Raw genomic sequence first — 24,281 nt, 5'->3', positions numbered from 1 at the left:
ACGTATGGTAACCCTATTATTTATATTGATTCAGGAACTGGGTGTCTCAGGGTATTGGTAATGTGATACAGGCCCAGATTAACCCATGTGCACTTGCATAAGTCCCCATCTCAGGGAAAAAACATGAGACAACTGGGGCAACGGGGGGGGGGGGGGGACTAATTGGCACAACAATGCAACACCACTTGCTCAAATTTGGCCGAGCCACATCTCTGTCATGACAGAGCCAAAGCTCAGCAGCACTGCAGCCTAGTGCGGTGGATCACACCCTACTCACTGAAGTTTGGCGTGGCCACCTCTCTGAGCACCACACCCAACTGATCAGCCCTGAAACCCTGTGTCTCTCAACACTTACTGAACTTTGACAGCCAATCAAACCTGAGCAGAGTGGGGCCGAGTGACTGTGAAGTGACTGGAGCTGGACAGCCAGGATCAGGAGGAGCCACCCTAGCCCAGGATGGGAGTGGAGGGCTGAGCCATGGGGGAGAGGAGTGGAGGGGAGGGGAAGGAAGGGCAACTTTGAGTGGCTAGGAAAATCCCAGAGGAGAAGGGTGGGGTTGAGTTGTTGGTTGGCTGTGGGGTGAGTGAGGAGTGTTGGGGGACTGCAGGGTGATATGGATTGTGGCAAGTAGGGGGCAATGGGGCATGGTGAGGTTGGGGCAAGTGGGGAATATTGAGTGGTGGTAGGATGAGTTGTTTCTTCGGGTTTAAGAATTCTTTGTTAAGAATGTATTAAATCCAGTTTCTTTCAAGATTTCCTTTTCCAATATATGACATAAACATGGATCTTGAAGCAGTTAGGCCCTGATTCTGAATTAAGAACCACACAGGCATAGGGGTCTGCTCATACATTTCTACTAGCAGGATCAGGGCCTGAGTGAGTCAAAGATTAAACACTTAATACCAAAACCTACCAAGAGCCTGACGGTGTGGGCAGGATTTCCGCAGGCTGGAAACTTCTGCCTTTGTAATAGCAACGACAGCTAGATCTGTGAAAACAAAGCTTATGCATATGGGTATAAAAACTATATGAAATAGGCTATAAGGATATTTACTCTTCAAATCCTAACTAAGTAGGATAAACACGCAGTTTAATTCTCCAATTTATCTGCTTATTTATATTTACAGTGCAAGCTTAACCTAAGGCAAGACTTAAAGGGTGAAATGCTGGCCCTATTGAAGTCAATGGGTATTTTGCCATTGACTTCAATTGGGCCAGGATTTCACTCATATCCTGTAATGATCTTCAAATTACTTATTTGCTGTTTCTGTGTGTTGCAGCCTCACAGAAAGCAGCTTTTCTTCCTGGTTACAGGTTGAGTATGGCAGGATGCAGCCTGATTTAGGAACATAGGAATTGCCATACTGAATCAGACCCGAGTTTCATCTGGTGTAGTATCCTGTCAGACACTGGCCAGAACGAGACACTTCAGAAGACGGGATAAGAACCCCGCAGAAAGTAGCTGTGGGGTAATCAGCTTCCCACATTGATTTCTAATAGCTAGAGACTGGCTAAAACCATGAAAAATGAGGTTTGCTATCCTTTCCAAAATAGTTATTGTCATTAATTGTAACAACTCTGGATATTCTTGATAACCATATAAACATCCAGTCCTTTTTTTAAATCTTATTAAGTTCTTGGCCTCAATGACTTCCTGTGGCAATGAGTTCCACAGTTAATTACATGCTGTGTAAAAAGCTATTTCCTTTTTTCATTGTGAACTTCCCACCTTATAATTCAATTGAATGTCTGCTTGGGCTTCTGTTATGTGTAATGGAGAACAGAAGTTAAAGATCCACCTTCTCTGTTATTTGATACACCTCTATCATGTCACCTCTCATTTGTCTCCTTTCTACAGTAAACAATCACAATCTTTTCAATCTCTCTTCATATGAGAATTTTTACATGACCGTGTACATTCTCATCACTCTTCTCTGAACCACCTACAGATCTGCAATATCTTTTTTTAAGACTGGGTGACCAGTACTGCAAACAGTATTCCAGGAGAGGCTGCACCATTGATTTATATAAGGGCATTATGATAGTTTTATATTATTTGCTATCCCTTTCCTTATGTATCCTAACATTTTGTTAGCTTTTTTTGACTGCTGCTGTGCATTGAACAGAGATCTTCAATGAGCTGTCTACAGTGACTCTGAGGTCTCTTCCTTGAGCCGATATCATGAATTTAAAATCTTGTAAAGTGTACGAGTAGTTTAAATGTTTCCCTCAAATGTGCATTACTTTACATTTTCTGATACTGAATCAGTAAATCACTTGTCTTGTTGGCCATCAGTCACCAATTACACTATCAGCCAATAACTGGTATAGTAACAGTGGTGGAGAAAGGGGAACACAAAATGAGATGCAAGAAAGAGTTCGATTTTAAAGGGTTGCTGCAAAGCGACAAACACGGTATATTCAAAACAATGTAATATAACTTACATTGGCACACAAAAGTTGATTGATTCTTCAAAGTATTTGCCATCAGGACAATTGCATCCTTCAGCACAGTCATCATTACACACATGCGGGGCAGAAAGGGAAGAACAGGAGTGTTTGCAAAAAGAAGAGCACCGATGATACAGCATACCACTTCGGCACACTAGAGCTAGGGAGGAAACATCATCATCTTATGAAGTTGCAATAAATACACTGACATTCATGACAGTGTGAGCTAACACAGTAAGATGTACTGTCCCAAATTGCCACAGAGATGTGCTGGGGTTTAGTCATGTGATTCTCAGCTAAACCTGAGGCCAACTCTGATTTCAAGTGTGTTAGAAATTTCTTGGCTTCAGGGCCGGCTCCAGGCACCAGGCAACCAAGCACATGCTTGGGACGGCGCCTGGTAAGGGGCGGCCAATCTTGGGGTGGCAGGGGGCAGTGCGGCGCGGCATTCCGCGGGGGGGGCACTCCGACGGTGCGGCGGCGCGGGGCGCGGCGCTCGGGGGGGTTCCGGCGGCGTGGCGCTCGGAAGGGGGGCGGCGTGGGGCGCGGCGCTCAGGGGGGTGGTGCAGCGCGACGCTTGGCAGGGGGGCGGCGCCGGGCGCGGCGCTCGGGGGGGGGCGGCGCTTTTTTTTGCTGCTTGGGGCAGCAAAAAAGTTAGAGCCGGCCCTGCTTGGCTTCACCCATTTTGAGGCTTTAAATGATTAAATTCAAGATGCCTTTTTGTTAAGAAAAACCCTTGAAAAAGTATGTGTGTTTCAAAGTATATTCGATATATTTCTAGTAACTCAGTTTCTAGGGGAGAGGAAGAATGATGCAGTGGTTAGGGCATTAGCTAACGATTTGAAAGATCTGGATTCAAGTCCCTGCTCTACCTTCCAAATCACACTGTGACCGCTTTCCCCTCCTTCCAAAAAATGACACCCTCAGCACTGCAGCTGCATCTACTGTGTATTATGTTCATATTTGAACATCCCAAAGCAGAATTCTCGCTTCTGATGCAAAGCAAAGATTTATTCTGTTTCAAAGAATTTCTCATCATTCCCCATTTCTAAAACTATTCTTCTTTTGCAAATGTTACTCACCACAGTATGAAACTTGAGATCTGAAATCAATAGCAATTCCATGCTTGCTACAGATATAGGCATAGTGTGCAAGTGCATTACACAAACAGCTGCTTCCACATTTACAGGCATCAAACCGGCACAGCTGGTAGTATAATCCTGGACTGATGTATGGGTGACATGGAGCAAAAAGTTCTTGATTGATGATATCACAGTGGGATGCATAGCCAACTAAGGGAAGGCAACATTTTCTTTTTTGGCAGTACCCATGATAATATATCAATCAAAAATAAATAGCAAAGAGTATCAACAACACACCAATTCATACAACTGTGCAATAAAAGCTTCTACATAAAGTAGTTCCATAAAATACTGTTCTTTGTAACGGACATAAATATTTCAGCAATGAACTTTGCTTCAATAAAAATATGTAACTAAATAAAAATCTATATTGAGGTGAAGGAAACATGTAAATGGAAACAGAATACATTTCAAAAGCATAAGGAAAGTCATTGAGAATTTGGGGGGTTTGCAATGGCCAAACTTTTCTTGGCACGCAGGCTGGGCAGTTATTACAAATTGGAGTTTTGGGACCCAAGCATCTCAAGCCTACTGCTCTCTCCACGCGCCACATAGTGCTTCCTGGAGTTACTGACTTTTTGCTAGCCTGCCCACTGAAATTCTTATCTGGCACAAAATACTCCATTATTTCTGCTTTGGTGCTGAGCCCATTTCATGCTTTTGTTCATTTTATCTCCTGGCATTAAAAGAAGCAGAGGGGGGAGGGATAGCTCAGTGGCTTGAGCATTGGCCTGCTAAGCCCAGGGTTGTGAGCTCAATCCTTGAGGGGGCCATTTAGGGATCTGGGGCAAAAGTCTGTCTGGGGATTAGTCCTGCTTTGAGCAGGGGGTTGGACTAGATGACCTCCTAAGGTCCCTTCCAACCCTGAGAAGCAGGTGACTGAATGCTTGGCTATTACATGATGGAATAGCTGCCACAGATGACCATTCCAACTGCATGGCTGATACCTATGCCAGCCCACCATAGGAATGCTGAAGGGCCACATGTGGCTTATTGCTGCACTTGGACCTCTTCTACAGTACTTTGATCCTTGGATTCCTAAAGATGACCATACTTAGCCTTTATATTTGAGTTCAAAGGACAAGAGCAGAGCAAACTCAGATTTTGCTATCTCTTGCCACCAACCACACCTCTCCCTGAGCCAGCCCTCCTGTAGTCTCTCCTGGAGCTGCCAGGAAGGCTCAGCTCTCTGATAACAAACTTCCGGTTTTCCAGCTACCACCTCCCCAGCCAGCCACATCAACACCGCTGTCCTTCTGTGTGCTATATGAGATGACATCCATCGCCATCCACCACTGCTGCTCTGCATCATCTACCCATGCTGCTTTCCTGTATGAAACAGGGGGCGGAACTTGACAGCAGAGGGAGGCAGGGCAATCTTTCAGGCAGGCCAGAGGAAGGAAGAGGGTATATCTTGGGGGGAATTGGGGAGATGACTCTACACAAAAGTCCTAAAGTGGCCCCCTTGCATTGGCCACAGACAACCACAGCATTCTAGAAAACTGCCCAGCCCTGAAGATATAAAACTCCTTGGGATTCACTAGCTTCCTAAAAGTTAAAGATTATTCTGGGCTCAGTCCTGTAGTCTTTAGTCAGGATTCAATCCCATTGGCTTCAGTGGAGGTAAGGCCTGATTAAGGACTTGAAGATTATACCCAAAAACATTAAAAATACTAAATCCAAATTATATCTGGGGATAAGGCACAATCACTGTGAGCTACACATGCATATCAGAGAGGAGACCTAACAGCCTTCAAATCTGCAAAACATGTTTATATTTCTTAAAAGGAAACATAAGCACATCTAAAACTAAGTAATCACCTTTGCATTTGCCAACAGTTATTTCAGTTTGTATATTAAGGACATTAAACACACCAAAGGAAAGGGTTTGCAAAATAAAAAATCAGTGTGTGTCTAAAACTGAAGTTAAACTAATACCCACAGATAATCTGTAAGTAACAATGAAGCTCATGCGTCTGATGAAGTGGGCATTCACCCACGAAAGCTTATGCTCCAATACATCTGTTAATCTTAAAGGTGCGACAGGACCCTCTGTTGCTTTTTACAGATCCAGATTAACACGGCTACCCCTCTGATAAATGAAGCTCAGGCATCATAGAGAGAACAAAATAGGGGGAGGGATCGCTCAGTGGTTTGAGCATTGGCCTGCTAAACCCAGGGTTATGAGCTCAATCCTTGAGGGGACCACTTAGGGATCTGGGGCAAAATCAGTACTTGGTCCTGCTAGTGAAGGCAAGGGGCTGGACTCATTCGGGGTCCCTTCCAGTTCTATGAGATCTCTCTCTCTCTCTCTCTAAATAAATAAATAAATAAATACAATCCTGATCTAGTAATGTGGTTAAGATAAATCAAAATTCCAAAAGTGAGACCGTACCATTTTGTTGATTAATGTTGCAAGGATCAACCACAGGAATGTTGACAGGCGCAAAACAAGCTGAGGAAACCTTCCATGCATTGGCATGAAGCTGAGGGGTTCCTTCAATCATCCCTGCTGGAGAACTGAAGGGAGAAGGAAAGATAAAGCAAAAGATCAGCATTGCCTGGTAGAAGGGCTTCTCACATAGACTAGTTATTAATAATGTCTTTGCATTTGTTCAGATCTCTCTTGCACATCCATTGTTTCCACACCACAGCGGAACCCTGTCACTGCATTTTGTTTCAGAATCTTTATAAAGGAATGAAAATGAACAGAACTCTCATGAAAACATTTTCCTTTACAACTGGCAGATACTACCTTTGAAAGTGTAACAGCTATTCAGTGTGGTATAGATACAGAAACATTTTGGAAAGTTAAGTATACTTAATCAAGGCCTGTCCAGTGTTCTTTGCATTATTACCAACATTTTATAACATCTTTACCAACTCTGTCTTATAAATTCTTTAGAACATTCTTAAATCAGTTCCACTAATTTCACAGAAACTGTTGTTGACTATGTCCTTGTTCACCTCAGGAGTGATTTTCAAAACTGCCTCAGCGACTTAGGGACACCAATTCCCAAATGGACTTTGTGGCTCTAAATCACTTGGGAACATCTGCAAAATCAGACCCCTCACTGTCATCTTGCCATAGAATTCAAGATGGTGATGCTGCAAAGGGCCAGAGAGATGCAGACTCAGAGTCACTTCAGAGTCGACACACATTTCTGTTTTCAGATAAATGTCAAACTTCTGTAAGTTAGGTACTTACCTGGAAATTGGAAATTTGTATAGATTCTAGAAACAGAAGTAGCATCCCGGAGCCAGGGTATTTGCTCAGTCACAATAGAGAAGAACAGAGCATTCATAATACATTTTTAAAAAATCATTAAAACCAAGAAAACAAATATGAGAGATGAATGCTCTTTCGGGTTTCCTGTCTCCATCAGGGCCGCCCAGAGGGGGGGGAAAGTGGGGCAATTTGCCCCAGGCCCGGGGCCCCGCAGGGGCCCCCACAAGAGTTTTTCGGGGCCCCTGGAACGGGGTCCTTCACTCACTCCGGGGGCTCCGGAAAACTCTCGTGGGGCCCGGGACCCCGGAGCTTCTTCCGCTCCGGGTCTTCGGGGGGCAATTCGGCGGCGGGGGGTCCTTCCGCCCCGGGACCAACCGCCGAAGACCCCAGGCCCCCTGAATCCTCTGGGCGGCCCTGGTCTCCATTTGTCAGGCTTGCCCCAGCAAATAACAACAACTCCTAACTCTTATTTAGCACTTTTCATCAGTACATCTCCAAGTACATTACAAAAGGAGGGCAGTAGCATTATCCCCACTTTACAAATGGTGAAACCGAGGCACAGAGAGAGAGGTGAAGTGACTTGCCCAAGATCACCTCACAGGCCAGTGGCAGGCCTGGGAATAGAACTAAAGTCTCCTAAGACCTGCTCTATCCACTGAGCCACACTGCATCCAATATATGGATTTTGAACCAGAAAAATCCAACACAGTGCAAAAAGAATGACAATTTGAGAGTATGGAATATAAATTTAGGGCGGGATTTTCAAAAGTATTCAGTGTTGGCCTGCTTCCCTTTGAAGTCAGCTTTATTATTGACATCAAGGGAGACAAGTGATGACAAAATGGAGAGCTGTTAAAAAAATCTACCCTTAAAGCACACTATAGTGGATTTCAATGGGAATTTGTTTATGTTTGTGCCTGTCTTTAAAAAGAAAAACATTGCATAATTGACCAATTTTATTATTAAATGCAAATCAAATCACTTTGTAAAAAAATGGTCTAAAAAGGAAGGCCAAGGTTCAGGTCTAAGTATAAAATGTGTAATGCTCTTTTTCACAACATATCAAAGGCATTAACTTTTTAAAATAAAAGTTTCGCTCATCAGCTCATAAGTTGCTGGAGCAGTCACGTGGCCCATTACCTCTTGCCTGTGATAGCCAAGGTAACCCTAGGGCCCAAGCCCTGACATAAGTAATAGACACTAGCTGTTGTTGTGGATATGAAGATAAACTTAAGCTGCTTCCTCTGAGAAAATGAATCAGAATGAGTCCTGCTGTCTCTACTGGCCACATGGGTTAGGCTCAGCAAGTCAAAGAACCTCAAACACGTAAGCAAATTCACCATTCAAAAAAGCAGTCTCCACATCTTTTAGCTTTCAAAAAAGTATAATAAAAGTCAGGTTCAGCTTCAGCTAATATTTTACTGATGCAGAAATGTCTGACCTCACTTCCACCCCAAGCAAGTACAGTCATGGAGTTGGATGAGCCATGAGGGAGAGCAGAATTTGGCCATTGCTAAAACTCACATGTTTAGTGAAGCATCAAAAAAGCTGACAAATAGCCAATTCTCAATGATGTTTTAATTTTGTATTCAATATGTCAAACAAATACACTTTATATAAAGAATTGTGATAGAGTTGGAAGGATTTTCAGGAAGGTAGAGAAGTAGAACTGAAGGGAAGAGGAAAGAGTATCCTTTGTGATTAAGGGATTCTTCTAGTTTAAAGTTGTGCCAATCCTAATAAAATTTAAGGAAAAAAATCAAGTAATAATAATGTTTGGAAATCAAGGGAGGATGGTAACAGTATTGGATACTGTATTTTTTCCTGGCTCTGATGCCCTGTGCTGATGTGTTTGGATGCAAAGGAGCTACCTGGAAATACCAGGAATAAAATGGTTCAATATACAAATGACATGTTAATCTTTCTTAAAAAGGAGGATGGCATACAGTGATTTACAGAGTAGTTTCTTGCCATGTCATGATCGAGATAAATCAGCCTGGTCACAGAAAGGCTGCTTTCCTTTGTTAAAAAAAACCCTATTCAGTCCATAAATCAAAAGAAAACAAAACGTTTTACCAAAAAAAAGCGAATCTGCTAAAAAGTGAAACTTATTTATTGGTAAAAGTATGCCAACTTCATCCCCCCAACAGAGAGCCATGAAATGACTCAAGATCCCATCAACTGTACTTCTCACTACCTTCCTGGTGCTGCAACCCCAATACAACCAAGAAATAAAGAAATCGTTAATCCTTTTGTGCTGGTGTTTCCCAGTAAATCCGTCGCCAGCAGTGGACTTCATGGAAGGAAATCTGACCTCCGGCGCCAAGGAGTTAAACAATGATACAAAACCTGCCTTCTGTTAAATATTTGCTTTTACTCAGCTTGGGAATGAATCATCTCTCTGTCCTCTGAAACCCCTGTAGTAATTCCTATAGAGTGCTGCCACTAAATCTAGTAGAGAGAATAAAGATGCTGCTAGACTCAACCAAGCTGCTCAATGGATTTTTTCTGTTTGACTAATGATAAATATGTTAACTAATATGCTCTCTGGCAAATATAACAGTGCAATCATGATCTTGGCAGACATAGATCTGACCTCTGCCAATTCAAATCACAGACAAGATGTAACAGACTAAAACAATCCCTTGATCAATTCAGAGCCTACATTTTTAATACAAAATAGAGAAACACAATATAGCTATATTCTATATATGAGATGTATTCTGTATATTATTAGATAAATCTCTAGTTGTTCATTTTTCTATGATTGCACTGTCATAAATAATCATTTACATTTATATATTGTCTTGCATCCAAGCATCTCAAAACACTTTGCAGACATTAGTGAGTTAAGCAATTTCACTGTGAAGTAGGTAAGTTATAGTCACTATTTTACACATAATAGAGTCCAGAGGTGAAATCCTCATCCCACTGAAGTCAAAGGGAGTTTTGCCATTGACTTCAATAGGGCAGAATTTCACATCAGGAATCCTGACTTCCAGGCCCCTTCTCAACTCACCAGACAACACTGTCTCTCTGTAAAACTGATGCATCTCACCTTTGGGGCAGGAAAAGCACAAACACCTTGATTCTTAAGAACTTGACAGAGAAATAACCACTGCACAGGGTACTGAGTAAACCAATTTAATGTTAAAGAAAGAAAGTAGCTGAGATTCTTGTAATTAAACTCAAGTGTTTTTTGACTGATTGGTTTACCAGAATATGAAAGTGTTAGTGAAATGACCGTGTCAGCTGGTTAGATTTATCTGAATATTTCACCTGTTATTAAATTCAATCTAGACATATATAAAACAAACTTACAGAAAATCATCTCTTAAGTTCCCATTAAAAGTTCCACATAGACCTAGTGTTCTTCTTTTCCAGCTGGTATTGACTTGTATATAAAGTCTCTGCCCATCTTTAGCAAATTGAATCTTTAAACCAAATCTAGTTTTCAGCTGCACAAACAAAGAAGACAGGTTCCGAATTTCAATGTCCCCTGCACATAACAGAAAAAAAAAAAGTAAATCATTTTTCCTTGGTTGAAATATTTCCATACAGAAACCAGCCCTATGGTTTTAAATGTTTCAACTTTAAAAAAAAACCACAAAAACTTTGAAAAGTATAGAAATGCAATTAATGGACCATACACAACCTCAGAACACTCCAAATATCCCTGCCCACCCTGCACCCAAACTAATGGAGACAACCGGGTACCACACTGTGACAGGCCCAAATGTGGTTCACTACTCTGTGTCAGCAACTCTTCTCAGGCCTGACAAACTCACTACACCCAACTCACTATGGTTATAATCGGTATCTAAAAGGTGTCATGTAATTTGCCATTGGAAAATTAATAACTCACTGATCATTAATATTCTTGTGCGTTAAGAGTTATGGATATATGCTGTTTAAACCAGGCATGTCAGGTGGAGATGGCAAACAAGTCTGCCCTAGACAAACAAATGTGTATTTGCTTCTCTGACCAGCCCCGTTGTCAGGCAGAGACAAGGAAGGCCTATTTACATATTAGTTAAACTAAACTATTAAGCGGGGGGAGGAGATAGCTTCCAGCAGAAAAGAGAAACTTTATCTGGGATATAAAGACAGGGGGCCTGAACCTTAAGTGATAAGCAATTGAATCAACAGATTGTATACGATATTACAGTATTATAAGTGTATCGAGTGAAGTCTTTTATGAAAGCCTATGACACACTACTGATTAATAGCATTGTAAAATGTATATATTGACACCATATAAGGAATTATGGATACTCATTGGTATTAAGCTTTACAGCCAATGTCCAAACAAAGGGAGAAACATGCCTCTCCCAGACAGGAGGGGACGTCGCAGCTATTCACTTGTCTCCTATATAAATTAAATATGGTGGAATCAAAACAATTGAAACCCCATTTACTTACAGGGGAGGGGAAGACCACAAGAAGGAAAGAACAGCACGAGGTCACCCCGCCTCTTTGAACAAGGTCATTGAATTTTGGAAGATATAAGCAAAGACAGATGCCGTCTCTGGCATTCACCACTAGACAGACAAGGTGACAGAGCTCTTGCAAGCTGAGAGAGATGGGTCCTTCAACCAAAGGGGGGAGGGTTAAAGTCTCTGGGATCTGAATATAGGTGAGAAACCTGCTTAGGCAGAGATCTTTCACCTAGGAAGACATAGGAAGTCAGCATCTTGTACTTCTGTGGAAGATCATGACTTGGGGAAAGTCAGCCAGGGCTGGGAAGAAGGAAGACTGGTGAGAAAAATCATCTTGAACAAAGCCTGTACCTTGCTAGATTAGGTTTTAAACTTCTAGATGTGTGTTTTCACTTTGATTTGCTTGTAACCATTTCTAAATTTATTTCTTTTAGTTGGTATCACTTAACCTATGTCCTATTGTTACTAAAAGTTTTATTTTTATTATAAACCTACTCAGCGTTGTGTTTGCAGGGAAGGGTATATTTATCCCAGTGAAGTTAATAAGATTTAATGTGCTTTTGTCTCTTTAAAGGACCAAACAAACCTTATTATTTCTCTGAGTTGTCCAGGAGAGGGCTGGACACTTCAGGGCACATGGCTTTGGAGAAATTCAGGAATGGGAGTGCATTGGGGTCACCTTGCTGGTTGTACTCCAGGCTGGTGGAAGGCAGACAGACTGCTGGGGTCAGACAGTGCTGAACCAGGGCTGTCTAGCACACACACACTCTCTCTCTCTCTCTTTCTCTCTCTCTCAGGGTGTGACTTGCATGTTTGTAGGCTAGCTGTGAGCATTCCAGACTGGAAGCTACAGCAGCAAAACATTTTAAAACACCCAGGGCTGCAGAGCACATGGTGACACAACCCCCAAACCCTGTGACACACATCTTCAACATTGACAAAATGAACCAGATGCCACAACTACAGTGTACCATAATCAGCATAAAAATGTATGCATCACCTTCCTGTACGCGTCGGCTACTAGACCAGAGACTATTCTCCCTTCTTTGACAAGACAGCAACAACAACATCATGCCTCTGGTGAGATGAACGACAGTTCCATTGAGGACGGAGTCAAGGGAGAATATGGATCTATTCCAGATCTGACAAAGACTCCCTGTGTGACTTTGGGCAAATCACTCAATCTCTGTACCTCAGCTTTCTCATCTGCAAAATGGGAATAGTACAACTTTCTTGACTCACAGGGGCATTGTGAGGTTAATTAACAGAGGTCTGTAAGGTGCATTGCAGTCTTTATATAGAATATGCTACCTAATAACTTTATTATTAATTATTATTACTACATTTGATATACAAACAAAAGCCCTATCCAGCACCAAGTCCACCTTCCTAATAAAACCCTTATAGTGGGCAATGGAAATTTTACAATCATTGTAGCCAATTATCATCCATAGTGGTTGGGTTCCGTGCAGCTGCAGACATCTTAAACCCAGTATACCTTTGCAGCTAATTTACATAATACTCTTTTGTATAACTGCAGTGAAAATGGTTTAAGATGCCTGCAGCTTCAGACAAAACACTTCAGTGTATAAGACTTTAAACTGTTCCTAACTGATAGCCAAAACACCCAGTTATCCAGGGTTTAATAACATGTCCTAGCTGTAATACCAAGATATTTGTCATAGACAAATATGTACCTTACAAGGATGTTCCACAAGGTAGTGAGGCTAAAAAGGTAGAGCTTCTTAACTACATTCCCAAACTTTCCTGTGCTTAAGCTTTAATGTTTTGGGGTGAGTTTTTTTAAGTGTCATCTTAACTTTTGAATTCTTTGCCTCATATATTTGTCTTTGATAATTAAAATATTCTGCTGAGGGGTTTCCTCCCAAACCAACTAACCAGGGCTGCTCACAACATTTTGGCACCTGAGGCAGGAAGCTCAAATGATGCCTCCATGCTTGGGCCAAAACTTTGAAAGGCAATTCTGCCTTCTTCCTGTTCTACTCCTCTCATGGTACTGCTCTGCTACCTACCCCAATAAAGGAGAACTAACAACTTAAAATGCCTTGTTCAAAAATTTTAAGTAACACTTAACTTTCAAACACTTGAATAGCAAATGTAACTTTTCTTGTCTGCATAGTAAACACTGGCATTTTTATCTGTTTGAATAATCAAAGTGGTGCTTTCTGTGCCTTCTTGGTTGCAAAGATTTGAACTGCTTCCTGAAGGTCCACAGTCTGGGCCAGCTCGTGCTCTATTGAGATGGTTGCAAGGCCGACCAGCCTCTCCTGTGTCATTGTGGAGCATAGATGTGTTTTTATTAACTTCAGCTTGGAGAAGCTGTGTTCTCCACTGACAACTGTTACAGGAAGTGTTAGAAGTATGCACAGAGCAACAAAAGCATTTGGAAAGAGGGTGGTCATCTTATTTGTGCACATATATTCCAGAACAGCCTTTGGAGTTGATCCTGCTGAAATGTATCTTGAAAGGGCTTTCGGTTCATCACCTAAATCACTCGCATCAATATCGCGCATGTCATCATGTGTCAACACTGTCTCTAGTGCCCTGCATTGCTGGTGTGGGTCTTCTTCAGGTATAGTGAGGAGTTTGGGAATATCATACAACATCCCAAATATACTGCTGTGTTCCTTGAGCTGCATGAAACATTCTTCAACTGACTGTATTGCACAATCTAGCACCTGGTTAAAGAATTCAACTTTGAATTGTTGCTTGGGGTCTCTTATGAGATTATCCCGTGCCTCGTAATCAAAATGTCTTCTTCTTCGGTGACTCTTGTATTCTTGAATGGGTGGGAAAATAGCTTCAGTGTGAAGTTCCTCTGCCAACTTCTGTGCAGTCTTCAGAACGTTTTGAAATCCCTCATCTGACCGGTCAGACAGTAGGTATGACTTTGCTTTGTCCAGTTGTTCCATTGCTCCAGATATATCAAGGTCAACACCTCGGAGTCTCTTGCTTACAACATTTATTTCAAACGGTATGTCATGCCATAACACTAAGCCACACAGAAATTTGAAGTTATGTATGTTTCTGGTGATTCCATTTCCTTCTGCCACTGTTCCCCCACGAACAGTTCCTGTCATAGCATTATCCTCCATAATGGCAAATATGGCATCGTCTATCTTCCCAATTTGGTGTTTGATAGACTTTATCGCCTCCACTCGACTTTCCCATCATGTGGCACTCAGTGGTTTCAATGTCAGAGAGGATGCTCCCCGATGTTGCTTCAAAATTTGCCATCGATGAGTTGATGCAGAGAAAAATACATAGATGCTTTGAATTACATTAAAAAATTCAGCAGCCTCAAGAGAAGCTGATGCTGCATAACTGACCACCAAGTTCAATGAATGAGAACTGTACGGGACAAAAAAAGCTCAAGGGTTTAACTCTCGGATCCGTGTCTGCACTCGTCTGTTCTTTCCTCTCATGTTGGCACCATTATCGTAGCCCTGACCTCTCATGTCAGCTATCACAATTCCCATATCTTCCAGCTTTTTAAGAAGCACATTTGTCATACAAGCTCCTATAGTATCATCAATGTCAATAAATTCTAGAAAATACTCTCTGACAGTCACCATAGCAGGGACATTTTCACTAGGTTCTATTGTTACAAAACGCACCATTAAAGTCATTGGTTCTGTATGGCTGATTTCAGGTGTGCAGTCCAGAATAACAGAGGAAAATCTTGCTGACTTCAGATCTGCCACAATCTTCTGTTTGACTTTTGTTGCCAGTACCTCGTATGATCTCATTTTGAATTGTTTTTCCAAAGTAGTGGTGTGTGTACATTTCTTGGGTGGTGACTCTTCTTAGATGCTCCTGGAGTACAGCATCAAACTCAGCCATCAGCTCCACAATTTTAAGGAAGTTTCCATTGTTTGGCACATACAGCTGATCTGAAGTGCCATGCAGTGCTAGGTTTTGGGTAGCAAGCATTCTCACAATGGCAATGAGCCTTTTCAGAACATTTTGCCAGTAAAGAGACTCTGGTGCAATCTTCTCTTGATGCTGATCATCTATGGTGGCCTTTAACCTTAGTCTCATCTCAAGCTCTTTCCACCTATGGAATGCTCTCTGGTGATTTGCTGCTTTCTCATGGCATGCCAGATTTTTCCAGTCCTTTGTTCCTGTAGAACCCAATGTGGCTGGAACATTAGACTGGAAGAGTTTGCAACAAAAACAGTATGCAGCATTCTGGGTTTTTGAGTACATAATCCATGGCCTCTCCACTTTGTCACCATTGGGGATTTCACGCCAATAATGTGTTGGATGGAAACTTCTATTTTCATTGTTTTGGGGGAACATGAAGTTTTTCACTTGCTGTGGCCCATGCAGTACAAGGAAGTCCCTCAGGCTACTGCTCAAGTGGATCCGCAGTCCTGGATCATTTAGACTTAAGGAACTAAACTGAGCAGCAGCTTGTTTCTTGCTCCTCCACCACACTCTTCTTTGATCTACACTTTTCTTCAGGAATGTGCATAGTTACATCCATTTGAGATGGAGATATGGATGCTGCAGTAGCTGCCAGGTCACCTGCACTCTGACTAACTGGAAGATCAGGCATCTCCTCACCACTCACATCCTCACTGGGGCCGGAAGGCCCACCGTGAACATTTGTGTCTATATATCTCAGGAGAGCTCCTTCCGGCTTAGATAGAAAAGCTTCCTTTGCTTGCTTTCTTTTTCTGAATGCTGCCCCAGGGGGCGTTTTCGTCTTTCACTCATGACTGCTGTTCTGTGCCAGCTATAATGGCTCTCAACACTCAGTTGAAGGGGACAAATAAGCAGGCTGGTAGCAGGGCCTGAGTGAGGGAAAATATCAGCGTCTTAAGGACCTAACTGGCTCCTACTACTTCAGTTGACTGCCTGTTCTCCTCAAGTGGGTTCAGGGTAGCAGCAGGAAACAGGAAGCTCCCTGAGAAGCTGGTGTTAATCAGTCCAGGCTCCTGGGGGTGCTAGAGAGGTACATAAGAGGCTCCTTCTCTTCCTTTCTCTCCCTGCAGCTCCTGCTGCTTTCTGTTATTCCCTCTCACCTTTTCTCCTGCCTGCCTGTTATGTCTCTTGTGCCCTTCTTCCTCCAGCACAGCACTCCACCATCTCTGTGCATCTAGAGCAGAGAGAATACATATGCACCAGCAGCAGACACAATTTTCTACACTCTGGGTCCTAGTGGCGCCCCCCACCCCCCCAACAGTCTGGCACCTGAGGCGGCTGCCTAAGTTCGCCTCATGGTAAGTCCAGACCTGCAACTAACTCACTTATACATATTCACAAACATCTTAACAAGTTTGTCTGAGAAGTGGACATAATCAGATGCTAGTTTCAACCTTAGACTCTCACTCGTTAATCCTCAAACCAACACTCTGAAGCAGGTAAATATTTCACAGTTTTAAAAGTGAGGGAAATGAGACAAAAAGGTGAACTAACTTTCCCAAAGTCACACAGCAAATCAGTATCAGAGTCAAGACTCATGCAATCTTAGCTCTCAAACCATGCAGATGCCATTAAACCAAGTTGTGCTTCGTTTGCATTTTGGCTTGCAACATGTTCCAAGAATAAGTAGGACCATCCCTTTAGCATCAGGACGATCCGGCAAAAAAATCAGAATGGTTGACATCTGTAGGTGTCCTTGGAAGTATAACACAGGGATTCCCCACCCCTACATAAAGTATTTCTAGAGTATACGCAGCATTCCATAGGTTATTAAAATTAAGAAGGTTAAGTCTTTTAACAGTACTTAGCACCTTTCATGGTTTGGGCCTGCCAAGGAATTATTTACTTGTACAAAAGTATAATAAAAAGCATTAGAAAATATGAAGGCAAGAATGTGAACTCTAATCCATGTTTTTCTTACCATTAAAGTTAAAACCCTGGCTAGGGCCAGTTTGGACTTCACCATCCCTGGTAAGAGTCACTTGTTTACTCATATCATCTTCAAGAACTAGTGTTACAGACTGGATGCAGCCACAGTCGAGGTTCTGAGTGAAAATGAATTTTATCAACAGACAGAAAGATACAAAGAGTGTTTTACTAACACTGAATTAAATTTCAGTTTGTTCATCCAAAGGTATGTTAAAATAATGTCAAGTATTTAACTTTTTCAAAACGAATGAAATTAAAAGTTAAGGTTGCTGTTAACTTGGACCAATAACATATCCTGAACTCTTCAGCCACAAACTGATATGGATGGCAGTTAACGTTTTAATATTTTTGTGAACTTCTTAAACATACTGTTCCAAGGAATGTGATATCCTATAAATTAACAAATAAGTGTCTCAGACTGCTAAGAAATCTCTCTTACCTAGCTGGCAGTATATTAAACCTATCAGTCCTGTCAGTAAGAGTGTTTTTCTGTCTAAGACACCTGGCTCAGGCTGTAACCAAATATGTAGATACCTGTGTAATCATGCATGAATGAAAAGGTCTGTTGACTTAATTCCAGAAAGGCAGCAATTAATTTTACAAAGGGCAATAGTGGTAATTGAAATAAAACACAGATCATGCTCAAACTATATTTAGCTCATCAATGTAAAAAGCAGCAAAACTGTTCCAATTTTATTTCTGACATTATTACTACTAAGCTTGCCTGGTTAATTTACATTGGCTGGCTATGTAAGATTACCTGAAATTTTTAGGTACCCATTTATCATCTCAAATTCAAGTGTGACCTTACCTGATCACATGGAGCTTTCTGTAAAGTGATTGTGAATTTGTCTTTCCCAGTGCCTTTTACCAGAATATACTGACAAATCCCAAGAAAGGTATAATGACGACCATCAAACGTTGTGAAATGAGAGTCACCTACGATGGTGCACTCAGCTTGAGAGAAAGAACAACGTACAATAAATAGGAAAGTTCATTTGCATAGAGCCAGATCATAGAGTCGGAGATGGAAAAGAGGCAATGCAGGAACATTTCCCTACCATATATTCTCAAGCACATTATCCTGCCTAGTTTAAATCTATCTAGCTATCATGATGTCTGGTGCCACATTTAGTGCATGCGAAGTATCACATCTTACATTTCCATCAGAAACCACCTCATCAAATGCAGTTTTACATGTGCAGCATCCCTAGGTTCTAATCAGGCACGTGTCACCATGGTATCTGAGTGCCCTCCCCCTTCAAAATAAGAAGAATTAATGCAAGACAAAGCCCAACAAGAAGACTATATTCTGCACCCCCCTCACTCACACATCCCCCCCACTACCTCTCGCGAGGTTCCTGGAATACTTTTCCTCCTCTTTTCTCTGCATGTCAGCCTGAGGCAGAGAGAGCATGTTTCTCCCTTTTATTTTCCTTTTCTTAGTTGCTGCTGTTGTGGGAAGGATAGATTAAAAGGGAATGAGTCGTGCATTGCATTCTGAAGGAGGTTAGGTAGGTAGTCATTCTTATCCTTCCACCGGGAGCGCCATAGTCTAGAGACAGTTGCCTGGAAAGCTCTGTCCCACTTTCATGAATTTGACCTCCTGATTTTGAGTTTTATCATTTCTATGAAATATAACTGTCAAGGGAGAGCTTGGTCCCTGAGGTACAAGAGTTATTGAATAGATGTTGAATAACTTTGTCCAAAGCAATGGAGGCCTTAAAAATGAGGCCTGTTATCTTAAAATTAACCTGTTGCTCTATGCAGAGTAAGCTGAGCACCAGGATGATGTGCTCTTATCACTGTTTGTATTATGATAATATCTAGATGCTCCAATCATGGACCCATTGTGCTAGGCACTGTACATGCACAATAGAAAGATGGTGTCTGCCCTGAAGAACATGAAGTCTAAGACAAGAGACAGCAGGGGGATACAACAGAAAGATTGGGGGAAGCATAAGGTAACAGTAGGATGATATGGTCAGATAATCAGCACACCAGTGGTCTAATCATTGCTCTCTGCATCCATTTATTTAATCTTTCCTGTTTGCTTATTATCATCCCAAACCCCTAAAGCATATCTGTTTCTGTTATCTTTTGCAGCTTCTGGGCCACATATTTAGTATAGAATCATAGGACTGGAAGGGCCCTCAAGAGGTCATCTAATGCAGTCCCCTGCACTCATGGCAGAACTAAGTATTATCTTGACCATTCCTGGCAGGTGTTTGTCTAACCTGCTCTTAAAAAATCTCCAATGATTGAGATTCCACAACCTCCCTAAGCAACTTATTCCAGTGCTTAACCACCCTGACAGTTGGGAAGTTTTTCTAATTTCCAACCTAAACTGCCCTTGCTGCAATTTAAGCCCATTGCTTCTTGTTCTATCCTCAGAGGTTAAGGAGAACAATTTTTCTCACTCCTCCTTGTAATAACCTTTTATGTACTTGAAAACTGTTAAGTTCTCCAGACTAAAGAAACCCAATTTTTAATCTTCCCTCATAGGTCATGTTTTCTTGACCTTTAATCATTTTTGTTGCTCTTCTCTGCACTTTCTCCAATTTGTGCACATCTTTCCTGAAATGTGGCATCCCAAACTGGACACAGTACTCCAGTTGAGGCCTAGTCAGTGCGGAGTAAAGTGGAAGAATTACTTCTCATGTCTTGATTACAACACTCCTGCTAATACAACCCAGAATGCTGTTTGCTTTTTTTGCAACAGTGTTACACTGTTGACTCATATTTAGCTTGTGATCCACTATGAGCCCCCAGATCGCTGGTGATCCCTGTACTGGTGATAGGAATAATTAAAATGCAGTTACCTGGACAGTCGTGTTCAGTGCAGTTCCAAATGCCACCAGTACAAGTACTAAATAAAGCACAAAACACAGAACATGCTTTTTGTTCAGGTTTTTAGAAAAAATTGATTTTGTAAGTCTTCAGACATGTCACAAATTTATACTTCATTTAGGATACATTTTCTCTGTATTCTAGTTAGATACAGAACACGGATTGTAGATACAGATATAGAATAGCCTTGAAAAATGTAATGTAACTTAGTAAACATCCTACAGTGAATTAAATATAGGCAAACAGATACATGAAAAAGGAAAGAGTGGATTAGAGGTTACATACCACTGACTGCATTCTTGTTCAATTTTTGAGCCGGCAGAGAAGGCTTTCCCATGATAAATACAAGGACAATTTGACACAGAGATACAAGTTCCATTGTCCATAACGAGACCTATTTTCATTTAAAAGAAAAAAAAAAAAAGACTGAAAACATGATAGGAATATTAGGGCTCTATCGTTCACTCTGTATGTTCACTTGGTCATAGGGACACCATTTTCATAATATTTCAGTGGGTGGTTTTATCCCAGCAGTGTCCGTCTCCTCTCCATGACCCCCATTGTACAGATGGGGAACTGAGGCAAAGCAGGCCATTCATCCAGTTTTAAGCCAGACAGTCCAGATTCTAAATGGTTTGTTCCCTGTCCAGTACTGAGACAAAACCAGGCATGATTTTATCTGAAATCATGGATGCAGGGTGCCATTTTGAAGAGTGTGCCACACCATCCCCACCCTTACCCCACCCCACTCCACCATGACCATTCATGCACGGTTGCACCAGTGGGGGCAGGGTGGCTCACCCTTTAAAATGGTGTCCTCTACATCAGTGGTTCTCAACCAGAAGTTCGGGGCCTGCTAGGGTGCCGCGAGCAGATTTCAAGGGGTCCGTCAAAATAAACCAGAGAGCAGGGCCAGCATTAGACTCATTGGGGCCCAGGGCAGAAAGCTGAAGCCCAAGCCCTGCTGCCTGGGTCTGAAGCCCAAGCCCAAGCAACTTAACTTCACCAGGCCGCCCTGGGCAATTTCCCTGCTTGCTACCCCTAGTCTTTTAATCTACTGGATATGCAGAAAAACAGTTGTTGTGGCACAGGTAGGCCGTGGAGTTTTTATAGTATGTAGGGGTAGGGGGAGGGGCTCAGAAAGAAAAAGCTGGAGAACCACTGCTCTACATGGTGTGACCTCACATGCACAGCACACCAGTGGGGACAGTGTCAAGAAGGTGGCGGGACCATGCTGTTCCTGGAAGCATTGGCATGTCTACACTTACTGTGGATCGATGCTGGGTCACCTAGTGGGTCACCTAGTGAAGACCCGCTAAATCGGCCACCGATCACTATCCCGGCGACTCCAGTACTCCACCAGAACGAGAAGCATAAGGTAAGTCAATGGGAGAGTTTCTCCCATCGACCCAGCATGGTATAGACACTGCAATAAGTCAACCTAAGCTATGTCGACTCCAGCTACATTATTCATGTAGCTGGAGTTGCGTAACTTAGGTCAACTTAACCCTGTAGTATAGACCTGCCCTAAGTGACTCGCCCAAGGTCACACGGGATGTCCATGGTACAGGAGGGAATTGACCTGAATCTCCCACATCCCAGACCAGTGCCTCAACTGCTGGGCCATCCTTGTGCTCCACTGTTCACTCTGCAGCATAAAAGTTCAATTCAGCGAAAGGGTGAAATCAGTGTTTAATTTGTGTCCTGGCACTTCTAGGCGTGGCAGTTCAAAGCTCTGGCACCTCAGGGCTTGCTGCATCAGTAAGGAATGTAAAAAAATTGTTTGAGACCCGGCACCTAATTGCTTGAGCCCCTCTTTCATTACAAATTAAGCACTGAATGAAATTCACCCCAAAGCAAGGTGTCCACTCAAGGTGCACCACTTACTAGTTTAAAGGGGCTTATTGGGGGGATTTGTGGTGGAGGTCTTTGAGCAGGTCTTTTGAAGCAGCTTGAATTTCACCCTGAATGTGCATGCCATGTACAATACCCGCAATGATCCCATAGAACCATACAAATTTGAAATGGAAAAGACTGGTGGTCACACAGTCCATTGCAGGGCTGTTCCCTGCAGTCCAACATCTTGTCTTTTGTTGAGTCTAGCTTTAAGGAAGGTAATCTTCCTGAACACAGCATAAAATATCTGCACTATTTAAAAAACTCAAAACAATTAGGAAAAATTCAGATACGCTCGTTAAAACTCATGCAACTTTTTTATTTGTATAGCTCACCCAAGTTTTAACTGATATGGTCTGATTCACAGTTGCACTGTATTTTGAATGATCTTTTAGAAGAATATAATAATACAACCAATGCATAAAACATTAGCAGGAGGAAAGAAAGCATGGATATATATGAAAAACTAAAATAGAAGCTTACGTATGTAAAATATACATTTTTTCTGATTTTTAATTTTAAGCATACAGTCTATGACACTATAGTTGTGTTGTCAGGCATTAGTTTAATGTTAATATGTCCTGTGACAATATTAGATACTTACCATCTGGACAGTAACAGCCATCTAAGCAATGGAGGTTGCTGCCAAGACAATCCTTTTCAAATGTGCAGGTTGGGGGGCAACAACTAATGCAATCCCGATGGACAAAACTGTCTTCACACTTTTCAGCTAAAACATGTACAAATTACACTGGACATTAGTGCATTATGCTTCCTTTATAAGTTAGAAAACCTTCATCAGTAATTTGTTTTTTTGAAACACAACACATCTTACCAAATAAATAGTTGTGCAATGTTTCTGGTATAGTTAATTGTTGTTACATAAATCTACTTTTAAAAGCCCATTAACACCTCTCCAGTCATAAGGGGGAGGGGAATGATGGGGGGAGGGGAATTAAGTGGGGGCTTATAGAATGCTGTAATAAACCATAAATCCAGTGTCTCTATTCTATTTTCCCCATGACTGGAGAGATGTTAATGGGGCCACTTCACCTTAAATGGCCCCCTGAAATATGTGTTAACTACTTATGCTAAACAATCTGTTCCACCTTGTATTTAGCTGTTATACTCTGAGTACATTTCCCAGACCTGAAGCAGAGCTCTGTGTAGCTTGAAAGTTTGTCTCTCTGACCAACAGAAGTTGGTCTAGTAAAAGATATTACCTCACCCACCTTGTCTCTCTAATATCCTGGGACCATCATGGCCACAGCAACACTGCATATGTTAGAATACAACATTTTAAAAAATCTTAAATATGCTTTAGTTTTGTATCCAATTATTACTATCTCCAACTCAATGGAATACAATTGTACCTAACATTAAAAAAGCAACTATAGACCTGAAACTACAGCTTATTCACCAAAAGTCACATTTCCAAATATAGTGGTCCACACACAGACCATGGCGGTAGTTTGAAGGGGTGCAGGAGGGGCATTGCCCCCCCCCAAACAGAGGTAAGGTGTGGGGGGACACATGAGGTCATGTGCCACTCCCCCTCTCCCGATTTCAACAAATACCGAGCTGCCCTGCAGGGCTTGCTCTGCTTGGCCTATGGGGGGTGGGGGCTCTGCCCATCCCAAACTGTGCCTCCCCCAAAGGTAGGCCAAGCGGAGCAAGCCGGGCAGCTGGCTGGGCCAGGATGGGGAGCAGAACCGAGCAGCTGCTCCAGGTTGCTACCTTGGCAGCTGGATGTTGCCCTTCTGGGTCCTAGTGCCCATCTGTTTCCTGTACAAGACTGAGTGCCTACCGGGGGCAGGGCAAGGGGGGGAAGGGCAGGGCTGAGGAGAGGGGGATGGGGAGAAGAGACAGTGGGGAAGGGGGGAGTAGGGCAGGGGAAGAGAAAGGGATGGGGCTGGGGGCAGTGGGGAAGGGAAGTGGGGTGCGATGGGGAATAGAAGGGGATATGGGAATGGTGGTGAGGAGGAACAGGAGCCGGCATGTGGCGTCCCCTCGGTAGCAGCAGCAGCCCCAGCAGGGAGGCACCAGAGCCACCACATCGCTGCAGCAGCCGGCGCCAGAGTGGCCGCAGGTCACCACAGCAGACAGCAGCAGCTAGGGTTCCTCCATTAAGCCAGCCCGGCCCATCCCATCCCAGCCCCCTTTCCTCCCCAGGACGGTCAGGCCAGGTACTGTTCCAGGCTGGGGGACAGAGCCAGTTAAATGAATCCAATTTTCCCATTAGATTTAATGTAAATGCTGGGGGTTAGGTTCCAAGGAAATTTTGGGGGGGGGGGGGCAGACAAAAGGCATTATGTACTGTACTGTGGTGGGGAGGTGCCCCGGCTTACCCCTGGGGCTCAGAGCTGGGGGTGCAGGGTCTGGAAGGGAGTTAG

The 24,281-nt window shown here is 42.6% G+C and overlaps 1 protein-coding gene across 1 annotated transcript in view; it reads right to left on the bottom strand.

Moving 5' to 3' along the window:
- The window catches only part of OTOGL (otogelin like), a 143,951-nt gene that overhangs the window by 101,774 nt on the left and 17,896 nt on the right, over positions 1-24,281 (bottom strand). The window contains exons 12-21 of the mRNA XM_026648946.1: positions 22,493-22,618; positions 20,278-20,386; positions 19,965-20,011; positions 17,954-18,099; positions 17,135-17,258; positions 10,145-10,322; positions 5,990-6,114; positions 3,535-3,744; positions 2,447-2,612; positions 915-989 (exon numbers count right to left, since the gene is read on the bottom strand). Of these exons, the coding sequence (XP_026504731.1) occupies positions 915-989; positions 2,447-2,612; positions 3,535-3,744; positions 5,990-6,114; positions 10,145-10,322; positions 17,135-17,258; positions 17,954-18,099; positions 19,965-20,011; positions 20,278-20,386; positions 22,493-22,618 (1,306 nt within the window). The remainder of the gene's footprint in view (positions 1-914; positions 990-2,446; positions 2,613-3,534; positions 3,745-5,989; positions 6,115-10,144; positions 10,323-17,134; positions 17,259-17,953; positions 18,100-19,964; positions 20,012-20,277; positions 20,387-22,492; positions 22,619-24,281) is intronic.

This window comes from Terrapene carolina, unplaced genomic scaffold (assembly GCF_002925995.2).
Source record: "Terrapene carolina triunguis isolate 2854851 unplaced genomic scaffold, T_m_triunguis-2.0 Scaffold68, whole genome shotgun sequence".
Classification (NCBI taxonomy): Eukaryota; Metazoa; Chordata; order Testudines; family Emydidae; genus Terrapene; species Terrapene triunguis.
Note: the sequence above shows the minus strand (reverse complement) of the source record. Positions and strands in the feature narration are given on the sequence as shown.